Source organism: Plecotus auritus (genome assembly GCF_963455305.1).
Source record: "Plecotus auritus genome assembly, chromosome: 5".
Lineage (NCBI taxonomy): Eukaryota > Metazoa > Chordata > Mammalia > Chiroptera > Vespertilionidae > Plecotus > Plecotus auritus.
In genome coordinates this window covers 26,394,427-26,419,984 of record NC_137776.1, presented here as the reverse complement: position 1 = coordinate 26,419,984, position 25,558 = coordinate 26,394,427, and the positions used below count along the sequence as shown (strand labels likewise).

The following is a 25,558-nucleotide window of genomic DNA, read 5'->3' as shown; positions in this document are numbered from 1 at the left end:
GCCCAGACAGAACAAGTTCTGAATGCCACAGCGGGGATGCGCAGGAAGGCACGAGGACCCTCCTGCCACGCGTCCGGCCCCAATGAGAGGCAGATGCCTGATGCTCACGTGTGTGTCTCAGGTTCTTCTTGGCGTAGAAACATAGGCTAATCAATTCTCCTTGAGAATCGGAAAAAGGATTGTTTAAAATAAGCAAAAATTTGGAAGTGGGATTATATCATTGGATGTATTTTAAAAGGTGGAGTAAATTTCCAAATTCTTTTCAATAGAGATAAGACAGACTCCAGAAGCATTAAAAGTAACTTTTGTTGAAATTTATTTACAACCAGAGTGAGACCAACAGGTGAAGTATTTAGGCAAGTCCCAGATATCCCCTTCAGGGCTTTCTAAGGGAACAAGACTGGCAATTTAACATCGTCCCAGGTTTAAATCCCACCTCTGCTGCTTCCTAAACTGTATGACTAGGGCAAGTTAATTAATCTCGTGCCCCCTTATCCTCATACTAACTAGATATAATCTAGCTGTTTCTTAAATATATATTTTGTTAATCCTCACCCGAGGATATTTTTCCATTGATTTTTAGAGAGAGGAAGAAAAAGGAAGAGGAAGAGAGAGCGTGCAAGCGATGGATTGGCTGCCTCCTGCTCCTCCCCCACACCAGAATGGAACTGGAACAGGCAACATTTGGTGCATGAGAGGATGCTCAACCAACTGAGCCACACTGGCCAGAGCATAATCTGGCTGTTTTGAGAAGTAAATAATCTTTGTAAAATGCTGAGAACAATGCCAGCATGTACAAAGTACTCAATGAATATATGCAATTACTATTAATATTATATAGTATATCATCTTATATAACACATTATATAATAGTAATATAATATTGTAGTAATATAGTAACCATAAAGTACAATAGTAGTAATATAGTGCAATTATATATTATATTGCTATTATATAATTATATAATGGTAATGTGCCTGTGACATTAAGCACCGTTGTCATCACATAAACCTTCAAGATGGGGGATCCAAGCAGCTGGCCCAAGGGCAACAGGCCACTGAGCTCTCATGCTGCCAACCCCAGGACACTGGACTTGTCCTCAGAGAAGTCTCCTAGAGAGTGTGGTCTGGTTCTTGGGAGGGAGGCTGGGACAGGTGGTGGGAGAGATGGTTAGCTGTCTGAGGTGGTAGGTGAAGGATGCAACATCCATTTCCCTGATTCTCCCACCCTGGCACTTCCATAACTGGTCCTTTACAAGGGGTTGTTCGAAGGGTTGCATTTATTTATATCCATCCTTTCTCCCATCATCCTGCACTTCTGCAATGTGTAAACTGGCAAAGTCCAACCTCTATTTTACTTGAACATAAATGAATTTGAAAACCTTGGGAGCAAACCAAAAAGAAATATTCTTCTTCACCAATGAAGCATTCATGTGACATATCTATTGTATTTTCCTCCCTAGTGTCCTTTTCTTCCCCTCAACTGCCTTGATCCTGCTACCCCTCCAATATACAAATATCTCCTCCAGGCCCACATACTCTGGAACAGTGAAATACAGCTTCAGATCACTTCTCTCAGTGCAAATGTATCCTTCAAATCAGAAACAGTCATTCACCATTGTATAATATGAACCCAGCTTGACTGACATCCATTAGAATTTATTTTATCTGAAATATCTTAGTCATAGTGTGTCTTCAGTAATTGGCCTTTCTCGTTCCTCCTCCTTCCTCTCTCTTTTCTTTTTAGTTTTGGAGCAATCCTCTCTTTCCAGGAGCTTTTCTTTTCTTTCTGTCTCTAAAACCTTCCATTTTGATGATACTTCCTTCTTTGTCTTTCTTTTCTTTTTTTTTTTTTTAGAGAGATAGGGAGGGATAAAGATATAGAAATATCAATGAGAGAGAATCACTGATTGCCTGCCTCCCACATGCCCCCTACTAGGGATAGAGCCCGCCTCCTAGGTATGTGCCCCCAACCAGGAATCGAACCAGTTACCTCTTGTTTCATGGGTGGACACTCAATCACTAAGCAACACCGGCTGAGCTGGGTGATACTTCCTTCTTTTTGAGTTCAGAAAGCATCTTTGATTCCTCCCTCCCAGGGTGACCTGCCACTTTGTTCCCGAATGCCCCAGGCTCTGGCTCCTGTCCTCCTGGGCCATCCTCCCCCAATGAAACTGCACTGCTTGCTCTTCTGAAGTTGGGGATTCCTCATCAATCAGAGGAGTAGAGTACAAGTCCCTCTCCCTCCATTGGAAAAGTGACCTTGTTCAAGATGGAGCAGGGATAATGGTTTCTGTCACAGGGGTGACTCTTATGACCCTTGTGACAGGGCAGCCTGGGCACTCTGAAAACCTCCTCCACCTGCTTTGGAGATAGAGAACCTAGGTCTGGAGATGTCATGGGGATCCCTTTCCACATCAGTCTTCTCGCCTCTGCTGCAGCTACACAGTTTCTGTTTCTCTCTTCTGCTAAGTAGCGCCAAAGTCTTGTAAAGTTTTGCTTTATCAGTTGTGTTTGTGACAAGTAAGAACCACTCGCTTTGGCTGAGCAATATTCCTGCTTACTGCTCTGAGGAAGCCAGCATGGCCTCTTTTCAAGCCCCCACTGCAGGGCTATATGTACTGTTCTCTTCTGAATGGACCTGCTGGTTTCTTTTGAGTTATCTTCCAAGACCACCAGCTGGAGAATGATGACTGCTTCTCTAGCATCTTTGGGCTCCTCTGGAAAAGTGCTTCCTCTCCCTTTCTCCTTGAGGTGGTGCCAGCTGCAGGGCGTCACTCAGGAGAGAAAGAGCCCCTGCGCTCACAATGTGAAGCAGGGCATTACTAGCTCACCCAGCCTGCAAGCATTTCTTCCTCTCTGGGGACTGGGGGTGACAAGTCCAGGTGAGGGGGTGGGTAGACTCCAAGAAGCAGTGCCTTCATTTTCTTTCAAATAAAAATGCAATTTGCAGACAACGTCCCCCCTCCCCCCACCCCTATGAAGGCTCCCAAGCCTGTGTGGGATTCTTGAGCCACAACCACAAGAAGGGAGGAGCTAGGAAAGTCCCAACTCCCAGACCTCCAACAGTGACATCTGCCTTACTCTCAGAGTGGGAGAGAGGGATGGACTCCAGGAGCCTCCGCCTGTTCTCAGGAAGATTGGTTCCCCAGTATCCTTTCCATTGCCCGAGGCAGTGCCTTCAGTGAAAGGACAGTGGGGGGAGGTCCAAGGAATGCCAGGCCCTAAGAACTGCCTCTGTCCAGGCACAGCTCATCTGCAAGTTTAGCTCCCCAGGCCCTAACCGGTTTGGCTCAGTGGATAGAGCGTCAGCCTGCGGACTGAAAGGTCCCAGGTTCGATTCCAGTCAAAGGGCATGTACCCTGGTTGCCAGCACATCCCCAGTAGGAGGTGTGCAGGAGGCAGCTGATTGATATTTCTCTCTCATCGATGTTTCTAACTCTCTATCCCTCTCCCTTCCTCTCGGTAAAAAAATCAATAAAATATATATATTTTTAAAAGTTTAGCTCCCCAGGCCCAGCCCCAGTTTGCCTAACTTCAGAATTCAAAGCGAACAGTAAGTAGTTGCTTACCAAAGTGTTGCTGAATAATACAGTTCCTTCATTCTCTCCTGTCGCCCTGCCCTTTTCTTTCCTTCACCAAATTCTCCTGCATGTCCTCCTTTCTCTCTGTAAGCTACCTGGATGAACCTGCCTAGACTTACTTCCCTGGCTGAAATAGCACCCCCCCCCCCCCGCCAGCATTCCATAGCTACCCTCTCTCTATTTTTCCTCCCACCAACCAAGTACTTCTAGCTTTTTTAGAGCTGAGCCTCACCCCCACAAACAATCTCCTAACAGGTTGCATTTGTGTTCTTTTAGGTTATTTTCTGGAACATCAGCTCTGCCAGGAGGAAAAGTGGCGTGTTTCAGTCACTAGGGTAGCCCCAGCACTTGGAACAGCGTGCAGCAGAAGCTCAACAAGTATGTGTGGAATGACTGACAGGCCATGTGATGTGCTCTGGGGACACAGCCGGAAGACATGCCCAGCCCACTATTCAGTGGAGGAGGAGAGGGTAGAATAAAATAATCAAAACTCCCCTAGGAAAGGCGAGGGCCAGGTCTGCAGGTGTCTCCGGCTCTGGAAGTAACCAGTGAGCAAGGAGCCTGAGTATTTAATGAGAAATCTCGGAGGCGGTAATAAATGATTGAATGGGAGCGTGGGCCCAGCACGGGCGCGCAGGAAGCAGCAGAAAAGAGGGCGATGTTCCCAGCGCCGCTAAAGCCAGGTTGGCGGTGCTACTGGCCACTGCCTCCCGCACCTCTTGGGGCCGCCAGCGCAGCAAGTCCGGATTCTCCGCAGGTCATCGCATCCCCGGGGCTGCGCTCCAAGGATCCGCAGCTCCGGGCACCACGATAAAGAGAGAACTCAAGTTGGGCGGAGGGACTTTCTGCCTGGGAGGGGGTGGGGTGGGGGGTGGGGGCTCTGAAAGGCCCAGGAGCCAAGGGCGCCCAAGGATGCAAGAGCGGAATCCACTGAGGGCCTGGGGGCCGGACCTCCGATGCCGGGCTTCACACAATGTTTGTAATTGGGCTGCAAAATCAAGACAGGCAACTCGGAGTTGTGTTCCTGCAGGAACAGGGCTTGTGTGCGCAGCTCCTACCTCAGCCGCTAAGTACTCGGAAATCATTGCCCGGTTCAGTTTGTGCCCTGAGTCGCTCCTCCTCCATATATCTGTATATATGGCAGAATCTCTTCAGGGGGCTCGAGTGGAAGAATCTCAGCCCCGATGGTCCAGGTTCAAGGCGCAAAGAGGACGGGACCTGCTAGAGTGGAGTTGGAGGGGTGAGGGTGAGAGAGGCACCAGCCCGGCTAAATGGGTAGTGGTGACCGCCCAAGATACCCGGCCCAGGCACTCCCCAGAGTGAGCCCAGGGTGCCTGCCCTCAGCCGACAGGGTGCTGCGGGCTGCCCGGAAGAAACCTGAATTTGGCGACTCCCATCTCCAGACGGCTTTTCCACGCGCGACCTGGGGCTTTGAGCTTTCCCGGGTTCCCCGCTAAGAACCGGGGCCCCCGCCTCCCACTTCCACCCCACCTGCTCACTACACACGTCCTTCCGCTCCCTCGGCGCCGGCGCCAGGAGCAGTAGATTCCTAAGGTCTTCCCCCACAGCCCGGTCCCCTCGCCCCAGGGGTAATCTGGGTGTCTCTCCCCCCACCCCCGCCCTCCCAGTATCAATGCGCAGAAGATTTGGGCTCCGGAGAATCGGGTTTTGTTCAGCTCCTCCTGGGAGCTTCCAAGGAAGGAGGAGGCTGGGGTTGTAGGTGGGCCAGGCGGGAGCGGGGGGGGGGGGGGGGTCGGTGGAGGGAGTGGCGACTCCGAGTGAGTTTCCGCGTGTATACGAGTGACCCATCCCAGATGGGGGATCCACGTCACCGGAGCACTTTTCCTGGCGGTCGGGGCCCTGGGAGCCGTCGGGCCGGCACGTAGCAGGCTCTGGGCTGGGGCCCTGCCTCCTGGCGGGGCCGGGGAGCCGCGTCTCCTCCGGAGGCGACGGTAACCCGATCCCAGAGGTGGAAACACCGGCTTCTCCACTCCTCTCCGCACCCGCTCGGGGAAGGCGTTAGGCCCCAGCACTTTTGCTTTGGGTGTGATTGACGCGGACAGCACACTGAGGAGCGCGGCGTAATTAATGAAGATTACGCCCATTGCGTCGAAACGCCCTTCTTAATTATGGAGAGAAGGGCGCGCGGGAGGGGGGGGGATGATTTATTTGCATTTGGAAAATTCCCTTGGTGGGGCGGGCTTCACGGTGGAGGCGCCCGCTGGGACCCAGGACTAATTGGTCACCCCTGGGCTAAGGCATCCTTGTTTCGGATCGAAGCGTCCCCACACTGGCTCCCTCTCCTCGCCACCTCTGAGACCTACTGCCTGAGACTCACACCCCCTCCCCCATCTCCATCTGCAATGACGCTGCTTCAGGTGGTCCTCTCTCCCCTCAAGGATCCCCAGGGACCTGGAGGACTCCGCTCCTTTGTCCCACCTCCCAGCCCCGCCGCATGCTTCCCGCTGCGCCTCCCTACCTCCCCCTTTTCCCACCCAGAGGGGAGCTCAGGAGCCCGGTCACCCACCCTACCCCCTGCGTGAGAATGTGTGTGTGGACGGATGGTTGTGCATCTATGTGGCTATGTCTGTCTATGGAGTTCGAGGTGTCTGAGTGTGTGCAAATGTGTGTGTGTGAAGGTGTGTGACTGGGGGTGTCCCTGTGTGGAGCTTCTGTGTCTGTGTTTTTCTAAGAATAGGAGTGCTCCATTTGGCTAACACACCACCCTCCCTCGCGCCTCACCGTCCACCTGCTGCAGCCCAGGCAAAAAAGTGCCGCTCTCCGTCGAGCACCGCTGCAGCCAACACTCGGCTTTAGCCCAAGACCCTCTTCCTCCCAGTTGGGGGGGGGGGAGGGGGGAGGAGCAAGCGCTTCCCACTCAGCAAGGGCTGGGGCGGGAGGGGGAGGCCGAGTGGCCGCGTGGAGGGCCCGAGAGCTGGGAAGCGGCTTCAAAGGTTTCGATAACGACTTTTCGGCCTTTATTTATGCCCCTATTAATACAGTATCCATCATGTAGATATCGATCTTTATCCTTTAAACTGATACGCTGGGAATCAATTAGCCATGCAGATTACATTTCCTACAAATCCCAATGTTAATCTTTCAGACTCTGGGCCAGTGATATATATTTTTGCAGCCAGATAGTATTCGATTTCGTTTAAAAAGGAAAAGAAAGAAAGAAAAAAAGAGCTCTCTGAAGCTTATTCCTCTTGGGACTACTTGTCTTAACTCTTGGCCCCGGGCTGGGCATTGGGGGCCTGGGGACCGTAATGCCTCTTGCGGAGTCTTGGAAGAGGAGAGAAGCAGAGCCGACAGGGTGACCTGCGTGCGGAGGCCACGAGGGGACCCCCACTGCGTTCTGAGAGGGCACAGGCCAGCCGCTCAGCGCCGGTCCGCACCTCTCGCTCCAGCTCGGCCACCGCGGCTGGCCGGTGCTTTTGGCGTGGGAGGTGATCAGTGTTAATCTGTTCAGATTTCCCCCTCAGAATTCTCCCATCCCCACCCTCCTAAATCCAAATTATTCCCCCATTCCTCGCCTCCACACCCAAGGCTCGTTTGAAGTTTCTTCTCCAGAAAGAGAAACTTTGTTTAACAGGGGAGATTGGTGTTTTCCTGGGGGACGGAGATGGAAAGTTTAAGCTCTAGAAAGGAACTTCATGTAATTCAGTTCTAGAGATGGGAAGGGATGGAGAGTCCGTTTTTTTTGGTGTTCTCTCTCTCTCTTCCCCTTCTCTGTCCCTCTCCCCCCCCCCCTTTATCTCCCGCTCTGAAAGGGTGGTGGGGTCAGCAGAGGACTATCGCGGGGCAAACGGCCCCTCCTGGGTGTGCACCTCCTGGGGCCGGCGGACTAGGCGGGGTGCTCTTCCTAATATCCTCCAGGCCCCCACCTGCGCTCCTCCGGGCTCTGGCGGAATCGCACCGGGTGGGCTGGCGACGACCCGGCCTCCTTCGCTCCCTCCCCCCTCCCGCCCCACCTGCTGTGTTGACTCGAGTGGTTTGGCTGCCGCGTCTCCGGCTCAGACGCGCCTTTAAAAACCGTGGGCCCTGCTGGGCCTGGGCTCACTCAGGGCTCTGCCCTCCCGCCCCCGGGCCTCCACTGGGGCGCCTGTCCAGGCCCAGCTACTGACCCTGGGCTCCACCATTCTCCTAGATCTCTTTCCTGGTTCCGTCACCCGCCTCCTGAAATCCACCCGCAGAGCAATTTCCCGCGGGGTTGAAGGGATTCAGGCGGAGAAGCGGCGGCTCAGGCACTAGAAAACGTGGAGTCCCAGAGAGACCGGGCCCCATCCAAGCAAAAGGCCTGTTAGCGTCTCCACCTCCATTAACTCCTCTTCTCCCACTTTCCCTTCGCAGCACTCCCCGGGACCTCGGGAGGGGGTCCCAGAGTGGGGGTGTGTGGTGTGTCCAAGAACGGCCCCAACACCCTGAGGCAGAAGTTCCTGGAGTGGTCATTTGCCTTCCCTTTTTTCCCAGACATCAAGGAAGCCCAACAGACCCTCCGCATCCCCCGGCTTTCCTATCCACCTCCCCCAAGCTCCTCTCCGGCCTCCATTCGGATTCCTCTATTCAGCAAGTCCAGACTCCCCCCAGTACCAGTCAACTCCTCCCCTCCCAGACCTCTCAATTTTTACCCCCCCACACACACACCCACGACAGGCTCACACCGCGTACACATGTTAGCAGAGCAGTTACTGAATTTCCTTCGTGGGGTCTAACCAAGTTGGGCAGAACATCATTTAAAGATTAGAGAGGGCTTATTCTAAATTTTTAATGAACCACTTTCCCCCCTGGAGAGTCAGGCTCGGGTGTCTTATCTTCCATATTTGCATAAACATAATTTTTGCAGAAACAAATGAGCGTCTGTAAGCAACAAGTTGTCCTGATACCCATTCTCTCCCTCCCTCGCTGCCTTTCAGCAAAGTTCCTTTTCCACCGCTCTTCCCCTCCCTTCTTTTCTCTTTTCCCTTCCTCCTCTTCTCTTCCCACAAACCATATGCTCTTTATTGAGAACTCGCTCAGATGTTCCCCCCCTCCCCCAGGGGCAGGGGCACCGCAGGGGCAAAACCAAGGCTGCCATATCGCAGCAAATTTCGGTGGGGCGCCCGGATCCTCATCCAGTCCCCAAATCCGATCTCATCCCCACTGATTTTCCAATGAGGAGAACTTCGGCGCCAACGCCTTTGACAAATAACTGCGGGGGTCCTAGGATGGCCGTAGCTGCTCCTGGCTGCGACGTAAGGATTTAAACCCAAGCATTCACCAATCCGGTATCATCGCGTCCAGCCAAGGAGCGCGTGGTGCAGGACCTGGCGCTTTTATTTCCTCCGGTAAACACGGGAAAGCCTTTCTGCGGAACTGAGGGTTTCGTGGTGTTTGCTCAAACTCCAGACTGCGTCTTGAGAGTGATGCCTGCGACTTGGTGCTGGGCCAGGCGGGTCCCTGCCAGTCGGAGCCCCGCCTCCAGACGGGAGGGGGGGAAAGGCCTGGGTGGCAGATGCCACCATCTACAAGGCCAGGGACGTTATTTTACAGAGATTATCATTTTCCCGTAAGGCCTGTGTCCGGCTATAAATGATGTCATCTCTTAGAGGCTGGAGAAATCCGTGGGCCATGAAACGCCTGTACTGGGGGTCCCACAATGGTGGGGGCTGCGTGCTGAAGGGTGACATGCAGCCCAAGCTGACGCCCCTCCCCCAGGATTGGACTGTAGATCCGTGCAACCAACCCCACAGGGAAGGAGAACCTTCAAGTAAAGGAGGCATGACCCCCCTGCACCCCCCACCAAGCTGGCGCAGGCAGCGGCTGGCTATTTCACCTGCGGTGCCAATGAAACTGGGGGCGGAGGAAGTACTGGCAAGTTATGTTCCTCCTTTTAAAATCAAATGATGCTATTATTGTCTCCATTTTGCACGTGGCAGACAGCGGGGTGGACAGCACCGCTTGTTCACAGAACTGGCCTAGGGACTCCCCTGGCTGCTTCCTGGGTTCTGTGTCCGCCTGGAGAAATGCTGCCGCCCAAACCTGGGCTCAGGGATGCAGGTCCGGGCGCTCGCCTTCCAAACCCTGCTACCGGGTCACCGTTTTGCCAATTAGCGCCGGTATCGTGGCCAGATCGCGCTGGGGGACGCTGTGGTCCCCAGGCTCCGGGCGGGGGAAGGTGGAGAACCCCTCCCTGCTCTGGGCAGTCGGGGCCGGTGCCTTTGGCTCTGGAGAGACTTGGAAAGAACTAGGCGAGGCCCAACCTTCAGAGGTCGGGAAGGAGGGACTGGTTCCATGCAGAGATGGAGATGTGCTCTTCGAAACAAATCTGGGAAGTCTGGAACCACCCTGGCCTCCGCGACCTGTTGCGCGGGGCTGTGCTCCGCTGGCTCTGGGCCGGGTCTGGCGTGGCTGCGAATGGGCGCCGCCGGCCGGGAAGCCTCAGCCAGCGTCGCCGCCCTGGCCCTCCCGGGTCGGACCTCGAGGACGCCAACCTCAGGGAATCTGGACTCCCGAGGACTTTGGAAGTGGCCCGGCAGCCGCATCGGCCCAGCTGCTGGGCCTCCGGGTCTTCTGGCCGCTGTGGGGTGGAAAAGGGTCGAGCTAACAGTCTGGCTACTGTAACCTCAGAGCGCTAGGGCAGGGGAGAGGCCAGGAAGGAGACAGCCCCCCCCCCACACACACCCCCTCGGGACCTATATTTGCACGTTTTTATAGCAAGTAGTGGTGGTTTATGGATGCGCGTGATCCAGACCCGCACTCGAGATCCAGATCCACCGTCAGTACCTCCATTCAAAGGTCCTTCCGGCTCTGCCTCTTCGGCGAAGAGGAGGGCGCGCAACCCGGGAGGACGAGTCTGCAGCCAGCGCGCCCCTTCCCAGCCCGCGGCTCTCCGCAGAGCGCAGGCTCTCGGGGAGGGAGGGCGCCGGTCAGCGCCGGGAGGGCCCCGGATACGAGCCGCGGGCTCAAAAAAACCAGCGAGACTGGGCCCTGGACGATTTTTAACCGCCCACCGCCGTCCTGGGTTCCTTTCAGCGCAATTTAAAGTTCCTATTGCCCTCTTGAAATACACTTTCAGTACCTCCCTCCCCCAACAATTACCGCTGACCCCAGAAAGTGCTCTGTCTGCTTCACCCAACCTGTTGGAGACAGAAAACTGGGAAAAAGTCCAGCTCCCGAGAGGCAATCCCTGAGAAGGGGTTTAAGAAACAAGGACACAGACTTTGGTGGCCCCATGTGTGCACAAAGGAAATGAGAAAGTTTTCCCCTTGACAAACTGAATCATTTTTAATAAAACCAGGTTGAGCAGGGCTCCATTCTCAACAGCATCTCTCCTTTGTACTATGAATGCACATGGGGCGCTATCCCCCTTGGGTGAGTGTAGGGGTGTCCAGAAGTTTTCGGATGTCTCCAGAGGCTTCTCTTAGCTGCTTCCAGGTCCACCAAGCCTTTTGACATTGGTCCCAGCCCAAAGCTGCCTGCTTTCCCACTTGTGAGTGAATTTTTAAAGGGCCAACTTGCAGGCGATTGAGCAGCTATTCTTCGCTAGCCCCCCCCCCCCCCCCACATCTTGCCTTCTGAGTTTGCCTTAATTAGGGGGTTGGGAAGTGGTGTTGGGAGCCCGAGTTCACATAAAATCTGTCAAAGGAGGTGGGGGAAGGGAGGACGGGGAGAGAGAGGGGTGGAGAACTCCAGTGCAAGAAAAATTCAAAAATCGTAAAAGGAAAAGGGGGAACTTGAAGCCCAGAAGTCATTGTTTCCTTTATTTCAAAGGGAAAAACCTGCCCGATTCTCATCCTTTTGATTGATTAAGGCCCTGAATACCTCGCAGTCCCAGAGTGACAGTCCCTGAATAGACTGGAGCGAATAAAGCGCAGTGCAGAGCCTGGGGCTGGCATTGGGGGTGTAAAGGAGGCGAGTTCGCTGGCACTTACCAAGTTATAAATAAAAGGCTATGCACAATGGTACCTTCTCTGAGGACAGACAGTCTTTACAACACTCCTGGCGTCATATCCTGCTGGGGACACTTCAGCTCCTAGCCAAGACTCCGCTCCTTTTATTTTTCCAGCAGTTTAGCCTGAATACCATAATAAATTCCTGAGAACAAACGCTGCAGCCGGGCAAAACCTGAACGTATAGACGCAGTACTGCCAGCGTGTTGGGAATCTATACATTGAGATTTAGAGCTGGGGTTTTGCAGACCGGGGTTTTCAATCAAGAAGAGGAGACCCTTTTCTCCTCCCCTCCCCAGCCTTCAAGTAGCAGTCTTGCGGCCTCCTCCCCACCTCTGTTGGGCTGCACAGTACCCCCGTTTACCCCCCCCCCCCCACAGCAGAGAAGACAAAAGAACTGGTCAGCTCAGCCTGGACTCCTCCTGGGAGAACCCCTTAACAAGCCTAGGCCAAGGGGCATTGACCAAAGGAAGGAAGGCCACACATGTCTGGGGGTTCCCAATGCCTTCTTATGGGATTGAGCCCCCTCCAGTGGCAGCAAGCCAAGTAAAATGTGTGTGTGTGTGTGTGTGTGTGTGTGTGTGTGTGTGTGAGAGAGAGAGAGAGAGAGAGAGAGAGAGAGAGAGAGCGCCACAGGCAAAAAACATAGACATAGTCACCCAGAGAGAAATAGAGTCAGAGACAGAGAAAGACACAGAATACTGAGAGAGACAAAGAGACAGAGAAATAGACTGACAAGGAGAGAAACACATAGAGTGACAGGCAGAGACGGAGAGACTGGGACCCCTCCCTGCTCTCAGCAGCTGTCACCTCCCTCAGGCTCTCTCTCCCAGTTTCTAAGAGTCTATCCTTCTCTCTTGGGGCAGGGGCGCAGCGCGGGTCCCTCTGGGGCCCGCCGAGGTCTCGGCATCACTGGGGATGGGAAGAGAAAGTGGCCGCTGTCGCCCAATCAGCGCGTGTCTCCGCCACCCGGGACGGTCTCCCCGTCGGCCAATCGCAGCTCAGGGCTCTTGACCAAGCTTTGGGTGAAAGAACTAATAAATGCTCAAGAGCCAGGATCCCCGCACTTGGTGTCACGACAGGAAGAGACTCCGGCCGGCCGTGCTCCCGGCCCCACCCCCTTCCCTGGCTCGTCGCGGCGCTCTGAGTCCCCTCCCCAGCGTCCCAGGCGCGGGGCCACTCGCCCAGATTCCCAATAAACTTTCCCACCCTGGGCTCGAAATCCTGGACTCTGGCTTCCCAGCCTGGTTCCTTCTCGAGCCATTCTCTCCCTGGACTAGAAGCGAGCAGTCCCCCTCCCCACGGCCCTCCCTCCGTCTCCAGCCTCTTTGGGGAGGGGCTCTCCGCGCTCCGGGGGAGTTCCCGAGGGTTACCAGCGCCTCGCTCGCCTTCCTATCTCGCCTTTACCTGGATATAATTTCCAAACGAAGCTGCCCCCAGGATGACCACGCTGGCCGGAGCTGTGCCCAGGATGATGCGGCCGGGCCCGGGGCAGAACTATCCGCGCAGCGGGTTCCCGCTGGAAGGTAAGCTAGGGCCTCAGCAGCGCGCGGATCCGGGGCTGGGCCCGGGCTGCTCCCTCTACCAGGGTCTCCGCAGGCTCCTTGAGCGATCCAGGGACCCCATTCCCTGGGCACCCCACCCCGGGAAGGAACAGTTGGGGCGAGATCCGCACCCCATTTCCTCTCTGTAAACTCAGCGCGGTTCTCTCCGAAAGCTCTTGCACAGCTTGGCGGCCAGGCCTGCACCAGGCGGGTCCACTTCGCCCTGTTGTTTTGGAAGAGCCTTGGTGGGGAAGGGGCGAACGGGCTTCTGAGCACCAGAAAGCAACTTCTCCGTGTTTTGTTCACTGAAAGGCGTCTCAAAATTGTCCTGGCTCTGCCCATATTTGCTATGCTCTTTCTTGTTAAGTTCCGGAAAAATTTTGTTGCCTACGCACAGTTGTGGTGGCGAGGCCCTGCGACCTCGTCCTTGGGATTTTCAGTATTAATTATTTATTGAGTCTCACTCTTCTTTAGTGGCATCTTGAATTTTCCATAACCCGTTTGGGAAACTGACAAAGTCAATTGGAAGGTTCTGGTCATTCCAGGGACACAGGAAGTTATGCAAGCCCTAGTCCTTCTGACAGTTGGAGAGATTGGGGCGCCCCAGCCGGGATGTGGTCCCGTGGCTCCTACCTTCCGACCTTGGTCCAGAGTAGAATGTAATACCCAGGGCATGGCTGGAGGCAAGGGGGGAGGGCCTGCGAGCAGATCCGGTTTGTCCCTGTCCCCAGATGTAACAGGTGACATGCCTGCCACCTGCAGCCTCCTTTTGGGACCCTCTTTGATCCTTGGTTACTGCATTCTTAGCTGGAAATCCCAAAGGCTGTCAGCTCCTTCAAGTCTCTTAGGAAGGGAGCAGGCCTGCTTGGACAGGGTTTGGTGGGAGCAGAGTTCCGGAAGGCTGAAGCCTGGGTGAACCTCTGTCTGCCAGGAGGCTGTTTCTTAAGCAAGATACACTTTGTGCCAGCCACAGGGTCGCCGGGTTCCCCAGAGTTGCCACTTTACCTGGGCCAAAAGGCAAGACGGTTTCGCTGGTCCAAGTTATTTGCCCTGGTTGTTCCTTCCACACAAGATTATGTGGCCCTGACTTGCTTAATAGTTTGAACAAGTGTGATTGAAAAGGGGCCTGGGGCTGGAAGCTGGGTGGGAGCCGGTTCGTTGCTGAAGCTGTAACGTTCGGATTGGCCCAAAGAGCGCGAAGTTACAGGCTCATCCTCCCAGTGGCTGCTCCCAGTTCCCCTGAAATGACTCTCCCTTTGCCTCACTTTTCACCTTCTGCTCCCAGTGTCCACCCCGCTCGGCCAGGGCCGAGTCAACCAGCTGGGCGGCGTATTTATCAACGGCAGGCCGCTGCCCAACCATATCCGCCACAAGATCGTGGAGATGGCCCACCACGGGATCCGGCCCTGCGTCATCTCCCGCCAATTGCGCGTGTCCCACGGCTGCGTCTCTAAGATCCTGTGCAGGTACCAGGAGACGGGCTCCATCCGTCCGGGTGCCATTGGCGGCAGCAAGCCCAAGGTGAGAAAGCGCCGGCTCTGGAGGCCTCTGGGCCTGCGATCTCCCGGTTAGGGAAGAGCAGGCTGGGGGCAAGGGGTGCCGTCCTGGACTTTCCAAGAAGTTATTTTTCAAGTCTGGGGAAGGGTGTGTGTGTGTGTGTGTGTGTGTGTGTGTGTGTGTGTGTGTGTGTTGTATCAGGTGTGTGTGTGTGTGGGGGGACTTAGTTCCTGCCTAAGCCGAGATTCCTTGATAAACACTGAAAGAAAACTCCAGCCCTTTTGTAAAGAAAATATAGCATTTTAAAATGCCCTGAATCTCGTAATTCCTCAGCACATTATTTTGACAGGCAACCACCAAACTGTCCGTGTCCACTTGTTGCTGGTTTCTTTCTCAAGCATCTCCCCAGCTCCCACCCACTGCACTGCCCTTCCCAAACTAATCTAAGGAGCCTCTGCTTTTTTAATGGTTGCTTTCCCAGCTCCCGTCCCCAGTCTCTTCCAGTCCAAATTGTCTTCAAGGAGTCAAAAGCTGAGTGATGTGTTTTCATTGTAATGAGCCCATGATTTGGCCTTTAAAAAGCAGTTTGGTGCGCTCCTCAAGTGATTCCGGTCCCCTTTAAAAAAAGAAAAGAGAGAGAGTCTTCCTGGCGAGGGCTGAGTGGGAGGGGGTCGGTTCAGGGCTGCCTTTTCTTTTGGATGTGGGGAAAATGCAATATAGTTTTCTAGTTGCCACAGGGCAACATCAAAAGGAGAGTTCTGGTAAACGTAAGACTTCTGAACACCCTCCTCTTCTCCTGCCTCCTCAGTGCCCTTTGCAACCTTCCTAAGAAGCCCTGGAAACTCTTCTAATTGGAAAAAAATTAAGAGCCAGTTGCTCCAGTTATGCCTATTTGTTATCCACTGTCATTCTTGAAAACCTAGATACTCACCTTTTGCATTTTACTCTGCTCGTCACTTTAGCTAAAATCTGGTGCTCCTTTGGAGAGGCGACAGTTTCGGATCTAATTTGATTTCTCTGCTCCTCTTTCAAGCATTTCTTTTTGTTTTGTTTCATTTTCGCATTGATTTTGTGTAAGGAATTGCCTTTCTGTATTTCCAGGGATCAGAGACTGCACACCTCCTTCCCATTTATCCTGATTATGGGAGCTTAGCTGGGAGGGGAGGAGGGTACCCAGGTTGCATTGGGGTGGGATGACTTTCTGGCAGGCCCTCCCTAAGAGTGAACTGCCTTAGAGAGCTGGGATCCCTCTGCTAACAAGGGGGACCTTCCCAGGGGGCGCAGGAAGGCGCCTCTGGCGGGGCCCAGAGGACTGGGTAGCAACACCTGCCTGCCTGTTCTCTTAAAGCAGGTGACGACGCCTGACGTGGAGAAGAAAATTGAGGAATACAAACGAGAGAACCCGGGCATGTTCAGCTGGGAAATCCGAGACAAATTACTCAAGGACGCGGTCTGCGACCGCAACACCGTGCCCTCAGGTACCAGGCCCGCTCGCTGCCCCCTGCGGCGCCGTCCTCAGTCGCTCTTACCCGAGCGAGTCCTTTAAGTTGTAATCACCTCAATGATCGGTCTGGGCCCCTGAAATATTTACGAACCACCGTTTTATGGAGGGAGCAGCGAGGGTTGAGACCAACCCAGGGGGCTCCCCAAAGAGGATTTTTTGTCGGGAAAACAGGGCAGGAAACGCGAGGCGGAGGCCAAGCATTTATTAATATTGATGTTCTCTTTTAAAGAGGAGCATGTTTTGGTAAGCCCAGTGGAAGGGAGATGGGGCCGGGCCCGCGGAGGATTCGCGGTGTGCGCGGAGGCGGGGAGCCTCCGCAACGGGGCTGCCGTGTCCCCCGGGGTGCCCTGTAGCCCTGGGGGGCGGAGGGCGCAGGGAGGCCAGCGCAGCCCGAGCCCAGGGCGCGCGGGAAAGTTTGTTTTTAATTAAAAGGCAACTCCCTCCCCCTCCCTACACTCCCCCTGCGAGAACGAGATGTTTCTGAGCACGGATTTGTTTACCACACTGGAATCTGGAAAAAATAAATGGGGGGGGGGAGAGCGCATTTTCTTTTGATTTTTACAATAGGAAACGGTTCTGCAGTTGAAATTGAAACCCTTTATAGTCTAAAAACAGTTGAATTGCAGGGGAAGGGGCCGCTGCTGTTCTGCCTCCCTGACCGGGAACCGCGGGGCCCGCCCAGTGCCTGCAGGTGGTGGTGGTGGGGGTGCAGGGTGGGCTGCAGGAGACTTCTCTCAGACTGGAGGCCTAGACCCGTCTATGGAGTCCAGAAAGGAAACGTTTCCTGCTGGGAGCGAGGGGCAGAGAACGGCGGCTCGCGGCCCTTGCTTGGAGGTGCAAGCTTCCCAGGCTCCAATCTCCCTTTTCCTAGATGGGGGGGGCACGGGGGGGACACGGGGGGTGGTCGAATGGGAGGCTGAGAGGTGGTAGAAGAAGGTGGAGGCCCCAGGAACCAGGAGGAGACAAGTTGCCTGTCCGGGCAGCGGATCCAGGGCGCGGACTGGGGGTGGGGGCTCCGTGCTGCCCAGCCCAGCACAGACTCAGTGGTCTGCGCTCCCCCCTCCTCCCGCCCCCAGTGAGTTCCATCAGCCGCATCCTGAGGAGTAAATTCGGAAAAGGGGAGGAGGAGGAGGTCGACCTGGAGCGGAAGGAGGCAGAGGAGAGCGAGAAGAAGGCGAAACACAGCATCGACGGCATCCTGAGCGAGCGAGGTAAGCGGCGCGCCGAGGGCCTGCGCCGGGGCGGACAGTCGCGCTCTGGCGCTGGGGCCGGAGGGCGGCCCAGCTCCCGCGGGTGTCCAGGTCTCCTGGCTCCTACCCGCCACCCGGGTAAGAGCCTTCAAGTGAGGGACACACTTGCAATCAAAACGAACGTTTTCTCTATTTTACAAATCTTTCTTCCGCATCCCTTCCAGCCCCGGGTAGTCTAAAACTATGAATTGCGTTTTAGGTGCGGGGCCACCCTCCTGCCTTTGGGCGCGGGACTGGGCGCCTAGGAGTGGTTGGGGATGGGGGAGACAGGCTGTGATACCGAGGTTGAAGGAACTTTTGTGCCCTCAGGAAAGGCCCTGATCTCCAGAGTTTCTAACATCAGAGGAGGGAGGGAGGGAGGGAGAGAGGGAGGGGGAAAGAGAGAGTGAGAGAAAGAGAGAGGGAGAGAGACTCAATACTTTGATAGGCAGTGAGCCCTGAAAGTTGCCCCTTGTCGGCTACCCTATAAATGTATATGTGTAAGCTGTCTGCTTTTTCTTGGTTTTAAATTGGTTTTCAAATGCGATGGGGTTTGATTTGTGTGTGTGTGTCTGGGAAGTAAAACAGAGGGGACCTGGGCTTTGGACCCTTAGTGCCGGCGCCACCCGTTCCTCGTTGGCTGCGAACTGGCAGCATCTTGAGAAAATCTCTCCCTCAGAACCATGAATGCAGCCTGCCTCCCTTTCACTTGCTTCGGGTCCTCTTCAGACTTAAAAGGCACCCACCTGCCCCCTCCCAAAGGGAAGTCTACCCCTTGGAGCTGAACCAGGAAGGGGTGACTGCACCGAGAAGTCTGAGCAGATTTGCACCTCAATAGTTTTGGCCTTGGGGATGGTTGTACCTCTTCAAATTGGAAAAGGCACTGAGTCCCCGCCCCCTCCCCTGGCGTTCTCTGATCTGGGGCCTGGATTGTGTAAGGCTGAGTTTTGAGTTGCCCTAGAGGTCAGGCGACTCTTCAGGTGGGCTTGGAGCGATCACACGCTGGCCAGCTGGGTCCATGGCCCTCAGCCCTGGACTGTGGACGGTCCTTTCTTTGACCTTTCTTGCTCATCCCCTGGCCAGACCGATGGGCTTTATAAACCAAGGCCAAATCTGTACTCAACCTCAAAAGGACACTTAGGTTTAGACGCTCCAAATCCAAGTGGCTGCTTTCAGATGCTCTGGCACCATCAGGCAATCAAGAAAAACCACCGGAAGCCATGGCAGGTTGCTTCCCTCCCTTTAAAGCAGGGCTCTCACACTGGCTGGGTCTGAGCTTCTCCTTTGAGGGGGGTGCTTCCGTTTTCAGCCTCTGAGAAGACATCTCAGCTTTTATTCCAGCCTAGATACAGCGTGGAGGTGTTGGGGAGGGAAGAGAGTGAGAAACCAGACACCCACAAACCCAACGGGCCCCTTCGGGCAGGGCAGTGGGGCCAGGAGCCCAGAGCATCCCCGAGGCTCCAGAAGGATTGTGGGGAGGCACAGCTTTGCTACTTGTTGCCCGAGGCGCAGAGCGCGGCAGATCCGAGGCTCCCTCACAGCACAGGCAACCAAGGCCCAGGAGACAAAACGCCCCAAATGAGCTGGTCAAACATTTGTACAACTTTTCCAGCTTTTACAAAGAAGGCCTTCTCTACACAAGCTACACTTGGAGATGAACTTGGGAGACAAAGCCTGGAGAGTCCATTGAAACTCACACTTTAGCTCGGCCCAGACAAAGCTCCGGCTCGCAGCAGCTTGATGTGAACAAAGGAAGGCAACCTTTTTATAATTCAAGGAGAAAAGAAGAGAAAACAGCCCCACAAAGGGCGGCGAATAGACATTATGGGCTTGCAATGAGGGATGAATTATTCAATGAGCCCCAATAGCTGCTGCGCCAGGAAGTTTTATGGACTCTCCAGCGTGAAAAAGTGGCCATTTCACCTACAAAATGTTTCTAGTCTTTTGGGCCGTCTAGCTGGATCGGGCTGCCATTCAAGGGCAATTGCTACCATTTTAAAAATCAGAGAATTCTCCCCAGCGGGGGTCGCACCGATGAAAACACACACGCACACACCTCCGAGGCTGAAGCCTAATTTAATTTGGGGTTGTCAAGGATGAAGCAGCCTCAGTCTCACCAGCGCCTCTAGCTCCTTTTCCAGATGAACCCTGGAGGGCAAGAGGGGCCCAGAGAAAGGAGAGTGAAGTGTAGTTTGAAGGAAAGTTGAGAAACCTCAGAACATTCTCTCTGCTGTTTGAGTATTAAACGCCACAGGTTGCCCGCTGGTAAAACAGAAGGCATGTTGCCGAAGAGCTCCGAGCACCCTGGCAGAGGGGCAGAGGCTGGCCGACAAGGGGCCTCTGGGTGCCCTGACCAGGGCGCTGTGCTCTCTGGAGGTTCCAGCTTCCTTGTGGGCCTGGAGGGTGCTGCTGCGACTGGCTTTCCAGGGGCCATCTTTCCGTTTGTCCGACACTAGGACTCAGGGGAGAGGCACCCTGAAAGAGGTCAGAGCCACCCTCGTTCCTCCTTCCAGCATCTTGCTCTTTCTCTTGCTCCTTTCACCTCCCCAACTTTCCCTGGCCCCTCGCCTAATCCAGGGGCAGTGCAGAGTGCACCACTGGTGCCTCCCGCCCTGGTGCCCTTGCTGGGTCCATCTTTCCAATATCTTTGCGGGTGGAAGGGGAGGATGGGGTGGTCAGGGCACCCCCAGCCCCACCGCCCAGCCCCTGGTTGGCACAGGGATCCGAGCTGGTGCAGCCCCAGGAGCCAAGCCCTGGTCGCAGCATCAGGGGCTGTGGGTACGGCCCGCTGCGGCCACTCAATGGGCGCCTCTGTTCCTCCCCCGGCGCGGCCGAGCGGGCCCGCGGGCGCTGCCACAATGGGCCGGCCCCCACTCCTGCGCCCTGCGCCAAAGCTCCGCGCCGCCCCCTCCCCTGCGCTCCGGCCGGCTAGCAGCTTAGCTCTCCGGGCTGCAGCCGACTCAATTGCCTCCTTTATGTCCTTCTCACTTTCATCTAGACACAGCCCGCCCCCCGCCCTTCTCTCTTTTTTTTTCCCCCTTGCCTGAGGCTCACATTAGTGAAATTTCTGCAACCTCCCCCCATTTTTTTTCTTATTTTAAAGAAAGCCCTTAACACAAAAGCAGTGACTAATCAATAGAAACTGCTCCTTCATCATCATCTCCTCCTCCTCCTCCTCCTCCTCCTCCTCCTCCTCCTCCTCGCCCTCCTCCCCCCTCCTCCTCTTACTCCTCCTCCAGAAGGGTGACGCTTTTCCTGTTTGGGAGTTTTGGGAAACATTTTTGTTCTGTATCGTAATGGAATTAGAGGACAGATGAGGACTGTAAATGGACACGCGACTGCAAGATTGTCGCTTAAATATTTAGATGCAACGTTACAATTACCGACTTGTTGCAGCGGCTTTGAAGTGGCGCTCGGGGGTTCAGGGGGAGAGAGGCCAGATCGCCAAATTGATGTTTTGATTGGGGCTGCAGATACACTTCCACAGGGCTTTCCCCCTTTAACATCACCAGTGAGCGTGGGAGGTTTGCAACAATTTCAGTGGTTGAGCTAAGAGACCCCAAGCATAGGTGGGTTGGGGCTTCTACTCCTTTCACATCTCTCCCTTCCTTTTTGACATTTTTGAAATGTCAAAAACAACAACAACAACAACAAAACCAACAACAGTGCTGCTTTTTCTCTTTATTTGAGAAAGTCAAAGTTACAAAAGTTTTGCTCTAATCCTCGCCCGTCCAGTTTGCGCACTTGAGCTGTTCTAAAACGAACGAGATCCACGCCAGCTTTCCAGTGGGGCATAAGATAAAGCAATTAACACGCAAAGGTTTAAAGGTCCTTGAAGCATTTCATTTCCAGTGGAATCATGAAAAGGCCACTTTATGTTTGACGGCAGCGCCACTAAAATCAAGGGAAAGCGTTTCTTCTCCGCGCTATTCCCACCCCCCCCCACGCCTAGTAAGCAGGGAAGGACAATTTGGCGCGAGGCTAGGGGTTTGTGGACGAACTTTCCCACAGATTAAAGTCATTAGGTATAAGATCTTAGGTTTGTGGCATCGGAACCAGTCTTGAAGTGGACAACTCATTTTCCAAGTCCATTTGTCAGAATCATGAATCTGACCCCAGCGTCATCAAAGTCTTGAGAGAAATTTCATATTTTCCGAAGTCCTTGCAACACCCAACACTACATTTTAAAAATGCATTAAAAATGTCAAAACTCGAATTAAATTAGAACACCACACTGGTCCACCCCCACCCCCTTTAAGAACCTAGAGCGGATTTGCCCGTTGGAAAGATTGAAAGGGAAGCAGCCGAGTTCGGATGTCGGTTTTTCTCATTCGCTGATTTGTTTTGTCGGGGTGACTGCTGTATGTTTACTTTCTAGCCTTATTGAAAACATGCAGATTTTCTCATTAATGCTGGAAATCCTATGTTTATTTGGTGGCTTGATTGGGTTGTTGATAGCACCGGAGCGGGGGACGTGGGGCCTTCAAGTGCGGAATAATTACTGGAGGGTTATTTAAGAGTCCCCAGGGCTGCGCAATAAAACCGCCGGGGCGGTGAGGCGGAACCAGCAAGTGCGCCTGGTTGAGGAGAGTGCAACGTGCAGGATCAGTCAGGTGGATGGGAGCGTTGCCATCCAACCCAGTCCCAACATCCACGAATACATATATTTTGAGGACACACACACAAAAAGTCCTCCCTAGCTAGGAGGTTAAATGTTTCGGTTGTCCATAGGTAAATAACCAGTGAAAAGAAAACGCTTTGCAACACCAACAAACACACAAAGGATGTGAGAGCGCGAGATAGGCCAGGGCTGGCGCTGAGAAGGTTCTGTTCCGTGGGGTCCCACCGCAGGTAACTTCTTTATGTGGGTAAATAAAGATTAAAGAGCCATTAAGAATGTAGATATAGAACTAACAAGACACTAAAAGGCAATCAAGCAGTCAGTTTAATGCCTTATCTCACTGGTTGCTCTGGGGTTGTTTTACAACTAGGAATTAAAATCTGAAAAGGAAGTTTTCAGCAGCTCTGGCCAAATATTGATTAAGTAGCTGTTTGTCGATGCCATTGTTGCGCATTAAAAGGCCGGGATTGCGGCCCCTCACTGGCCATCTTCTATTGTGAGGGATTCTTAACCACCGAGATCAAAGCAGGATCACTTCAACTTATCTGTCTTGGAAAATCCTCTTTTTCCTCTGAAACCTCTAAGGAGGATTGACCAAATTCTCTTTAAGAAATAGGAACCAAAACCAGTACATGTGGTTTTATAGAGAAGAAATTCATGGGGTGTTTCTAATTATCCTATGGTGATTTCTTGTTTAGAACTTTGGTTAAGATGGGGAATGTATCATCAAATACATTTTTATTTTGGGGAGGTGGTGGGAGGCATGGAAGCTACTGTCTGCATGTGCATACATTTGTAAACATGGGAGTTTCACTGAAGTTGCCTTCCCCGCTGAGTTGATGTAAAGGAAAGATGTCAGAGTTTTGCATAAATCTAGGTAGGGAATAATTAAATACACAGGACACTGAGAGTTATGTTGACTACATTTCTCTACTTGTGTTTCCATAGTTTTTGTGTTTATAGATGGTTAGATGTGTCTCACGCATATTTTTAAGCTCTCTATAATGAAATAGATGTGTTTGTGTGTATAGTTTGTGCATTGTTAGAGTTTATTTATAAGTTGGTCACTAGGAATTATGCTGGCAGTAAACTATATACAGTTGCACAAATTAAAGGTTTATTTTCCTATGGATTATACTTTCTAGAGTCATCAGGATCCGAGGTAACAGCACATGGACACTCAGCACTGCTGTAGAATGCTAGGAAAACTATTCCCCCAAATGATTTTATGATTTTTGTTGTTGATTATTAGATGAACAATTAAAGAATTTTTGGATTAAGAAATTCAATGTACTTGGAAAGATTTTTCTATTAATATGGAAGCTAAAATTCCTGCAAGGGCTTTTTTGGAAACACCATCTCTGTGCTTACTTAATTTGCAAATTCCAATGAATCACTCTAAGTGAGTTTATTAAATTTATGCCAGATTCAGGCTTTGGGTATTCAGCTGTGCATCATGGATCTGCCTGCGTGTGGGAGTTCCAGGATCTTCTTCTCTGATTATGCTCATTTCAGTACTAAGTAATTGTGCATAAGGTTTTATTTGTATTTCACTTTATTTTCTACTCTTTCTGTTCACTCTTGAATAAGTTGTATCTTGACATACAGAGTCAGAATCATTAGTGGATATTTTAAAATATTTTCTATTATTATCTTCCAATTAATGGATCATCTACCAATGCTCAGATGTTCTTTGATACAGTCCCCAGCATTGCAATGTAGAGCAAAGAGCAACTGCCTGAAATAGGTTAAGCTGAAAGTGCGAGTAATCTGTTATAATTACCTTCTCCTGGGTCCAGAGGCAGTATTAGGGAGTTCTTTGTTGCATATTCCACATGTACATGTATATTTCATATACATACACAGTTAAAGTGACTTTTCCCTTGACACCCTTGGATGTCAGGCTATGTGTTCCTGTACTACCCGGGGACAGCAGAATTGAGCTCCATGTTTGGCCTGATCTCAGTACCAAGACAGAATTACTGGCTTAAGAACCGTTTTATGTCTATTATATCTTAATAAAGATGGGGAAAAAATAAAACTTTGATATAATGGCTCAAAAAATATAAAAGAATTGGCTGCCTTTAGCTGGGGGAACTGTGATTAGGGAAAGTGAAAGGGAATTTCACTCTTGGAAGATGCACACCAAAGATTTTCTCATCCTGTTCATGCCGGTCTCTGGGAGAGCGTGGCTCAGCTCAGCTTTCGGCTCTACAGTGCAGTGTGGGGCCAAGCACTGAGCTCCAACAGCGCTGTGCTTTTGCTGGAATCTGGATATGGATACCTCTCCCCACAAATTGTCTGAGTTAGGATTATGCTCCCAAATGAACAGAAATTATTTCATTTCCAGTTTGTAACTGGAATGTGCTCAGTTATCAAAGTGTCCATTAACATTATAAAACACCTGTTTAATAGAGATGAGTTAGAAACTTTGCCATTGCCAATGGGAGATATGAAAACCATGGAAAGTATTTGTTGAAGACACTTGTGGAATACTAAATTTTATGAATTCTTACCTTTAATGTCTATTTTCCTTCCTGATAAAAACTAACAGATCATTTCTGCTATGGAAGTGGCCACTTCTCTTTAAAAACAAAATTGTATCTTAATAAAGGGAAATGGTATAAAATTTAGAGTTTGATTGGAGGCACATTTCTCTTAGAAAAGTCTTGAGAAAGAGTCTTACCTTATACATCACCTATAGCAAACTTTGTAGCATTTAACTTTTTGCTGCAGGATTTTAAGCAAATAGCATCAATCACAAAGAACCTTTTCTTTTTAAGCTGAAACGACTTGATCAAAGTAGTTTGAGTTTTCATGCTCTTGTTAGTGCAGTGATTGGGAAATGTATAATTTCATTTTTAACAAATCAGAACTCATGACAGGCAGCGACAAACTAATGTATATTTGTCTCCCTAAACCCATTCAGTGATTTACTGATTCTTATGTACTTTTCTTCGGCCATATTTAGTGCATCTACAATAGTTTATTATTATGAATTCTCAATTTGAGCAGCTAGTTTCTCACTCATCCTGGATCTAATTCCAGTGGGCTCCATTTAAAAATAGCTGACCAAACGCTTTGTGACAAGAATGAATGGCACTTGTTGGCTGACCAATATAGGATTAAGGGAGAGGAAATAGCACTGAATTTCAGCATTTAAAAATTTCCAGGATCACAATGAAACTTCAAATTGTTTAGTTTTATGGAGGCTTAAATGTAAATTTTCAAAAATGTTATAAGCGGATGTTAGTTATGTTTCTGGAAACAACTGCTGAATTTAATGTACTTGGCCTTATGTCATTAGATGGAAACAGTAAGTTAGGGTAGAATTATATGAAAGGACAGTTAATTGCTGTGCATTTTATATTACAACATGGAGTTGAGTTAGTTTTTGTGGACTTTCACAGTAAATGCTTACATGGTCACATACAAATTTGCATTTTTAATAGAAAGCCTGTATTTGTAGGCTTGTGATTTTTATAGGCACTCAAATATGTTAAAAATATAACCACTTAGCCCTATTATTATTATTTGCAAACCCTAGTATAAGGCATAATTTACCCAGTCAACAGGCACTTGGGCATTATATGAGGGTATTAATATTCTTTAAAAAAACCCCACACTTTATTTTTAAATAATTAAAAAC

At 51.7% G+C, this 25,558-nt stretch overlaps 1 protein-coding gene across 2 annotated transcripts in view; it reads left to right on the top strand.

The window, feature by feature from the left end:
- Positions 1 to 12,914: 12,914 nt before the first annotated feature.
- The window catches only part of PAX3 (paired box 3), a gene marked incomplete at its 3' end in the record, with an annotated part of 92,015 nt that continues 79,371 nt past the window's right edge, over positions 12,915 to 25,558 (top strand). Inside the window, exons 1-4 of one of the 2 annotated variants that reach the window (XM_080669979.1) lie at positions 12,915 to 13,040; positions 14,344 to 14,579; positions 15,904 to 16,033; positions 17,136 to 17,270. In XM_080669979.1, coding sequence (XP_080526105.1) covers positions 12,956 to 13,040; positions 14,344 to 14,579; positions 15,904 to 16,033; positions 17,136 to 17,270 — 586 coding nt within the window. In that variant the 5' untranslated portion in view covers positions 12,915 to 12,955. The remainder of the gene's footprint in view (positions 13,041 to 14,343; positions 14,580 to 15,903; positions 16,034 to 17,135; positions 17,271 to 25,558) is intronic. The other variant, XM_080669980.1, reaches the window with a different exon arrangement.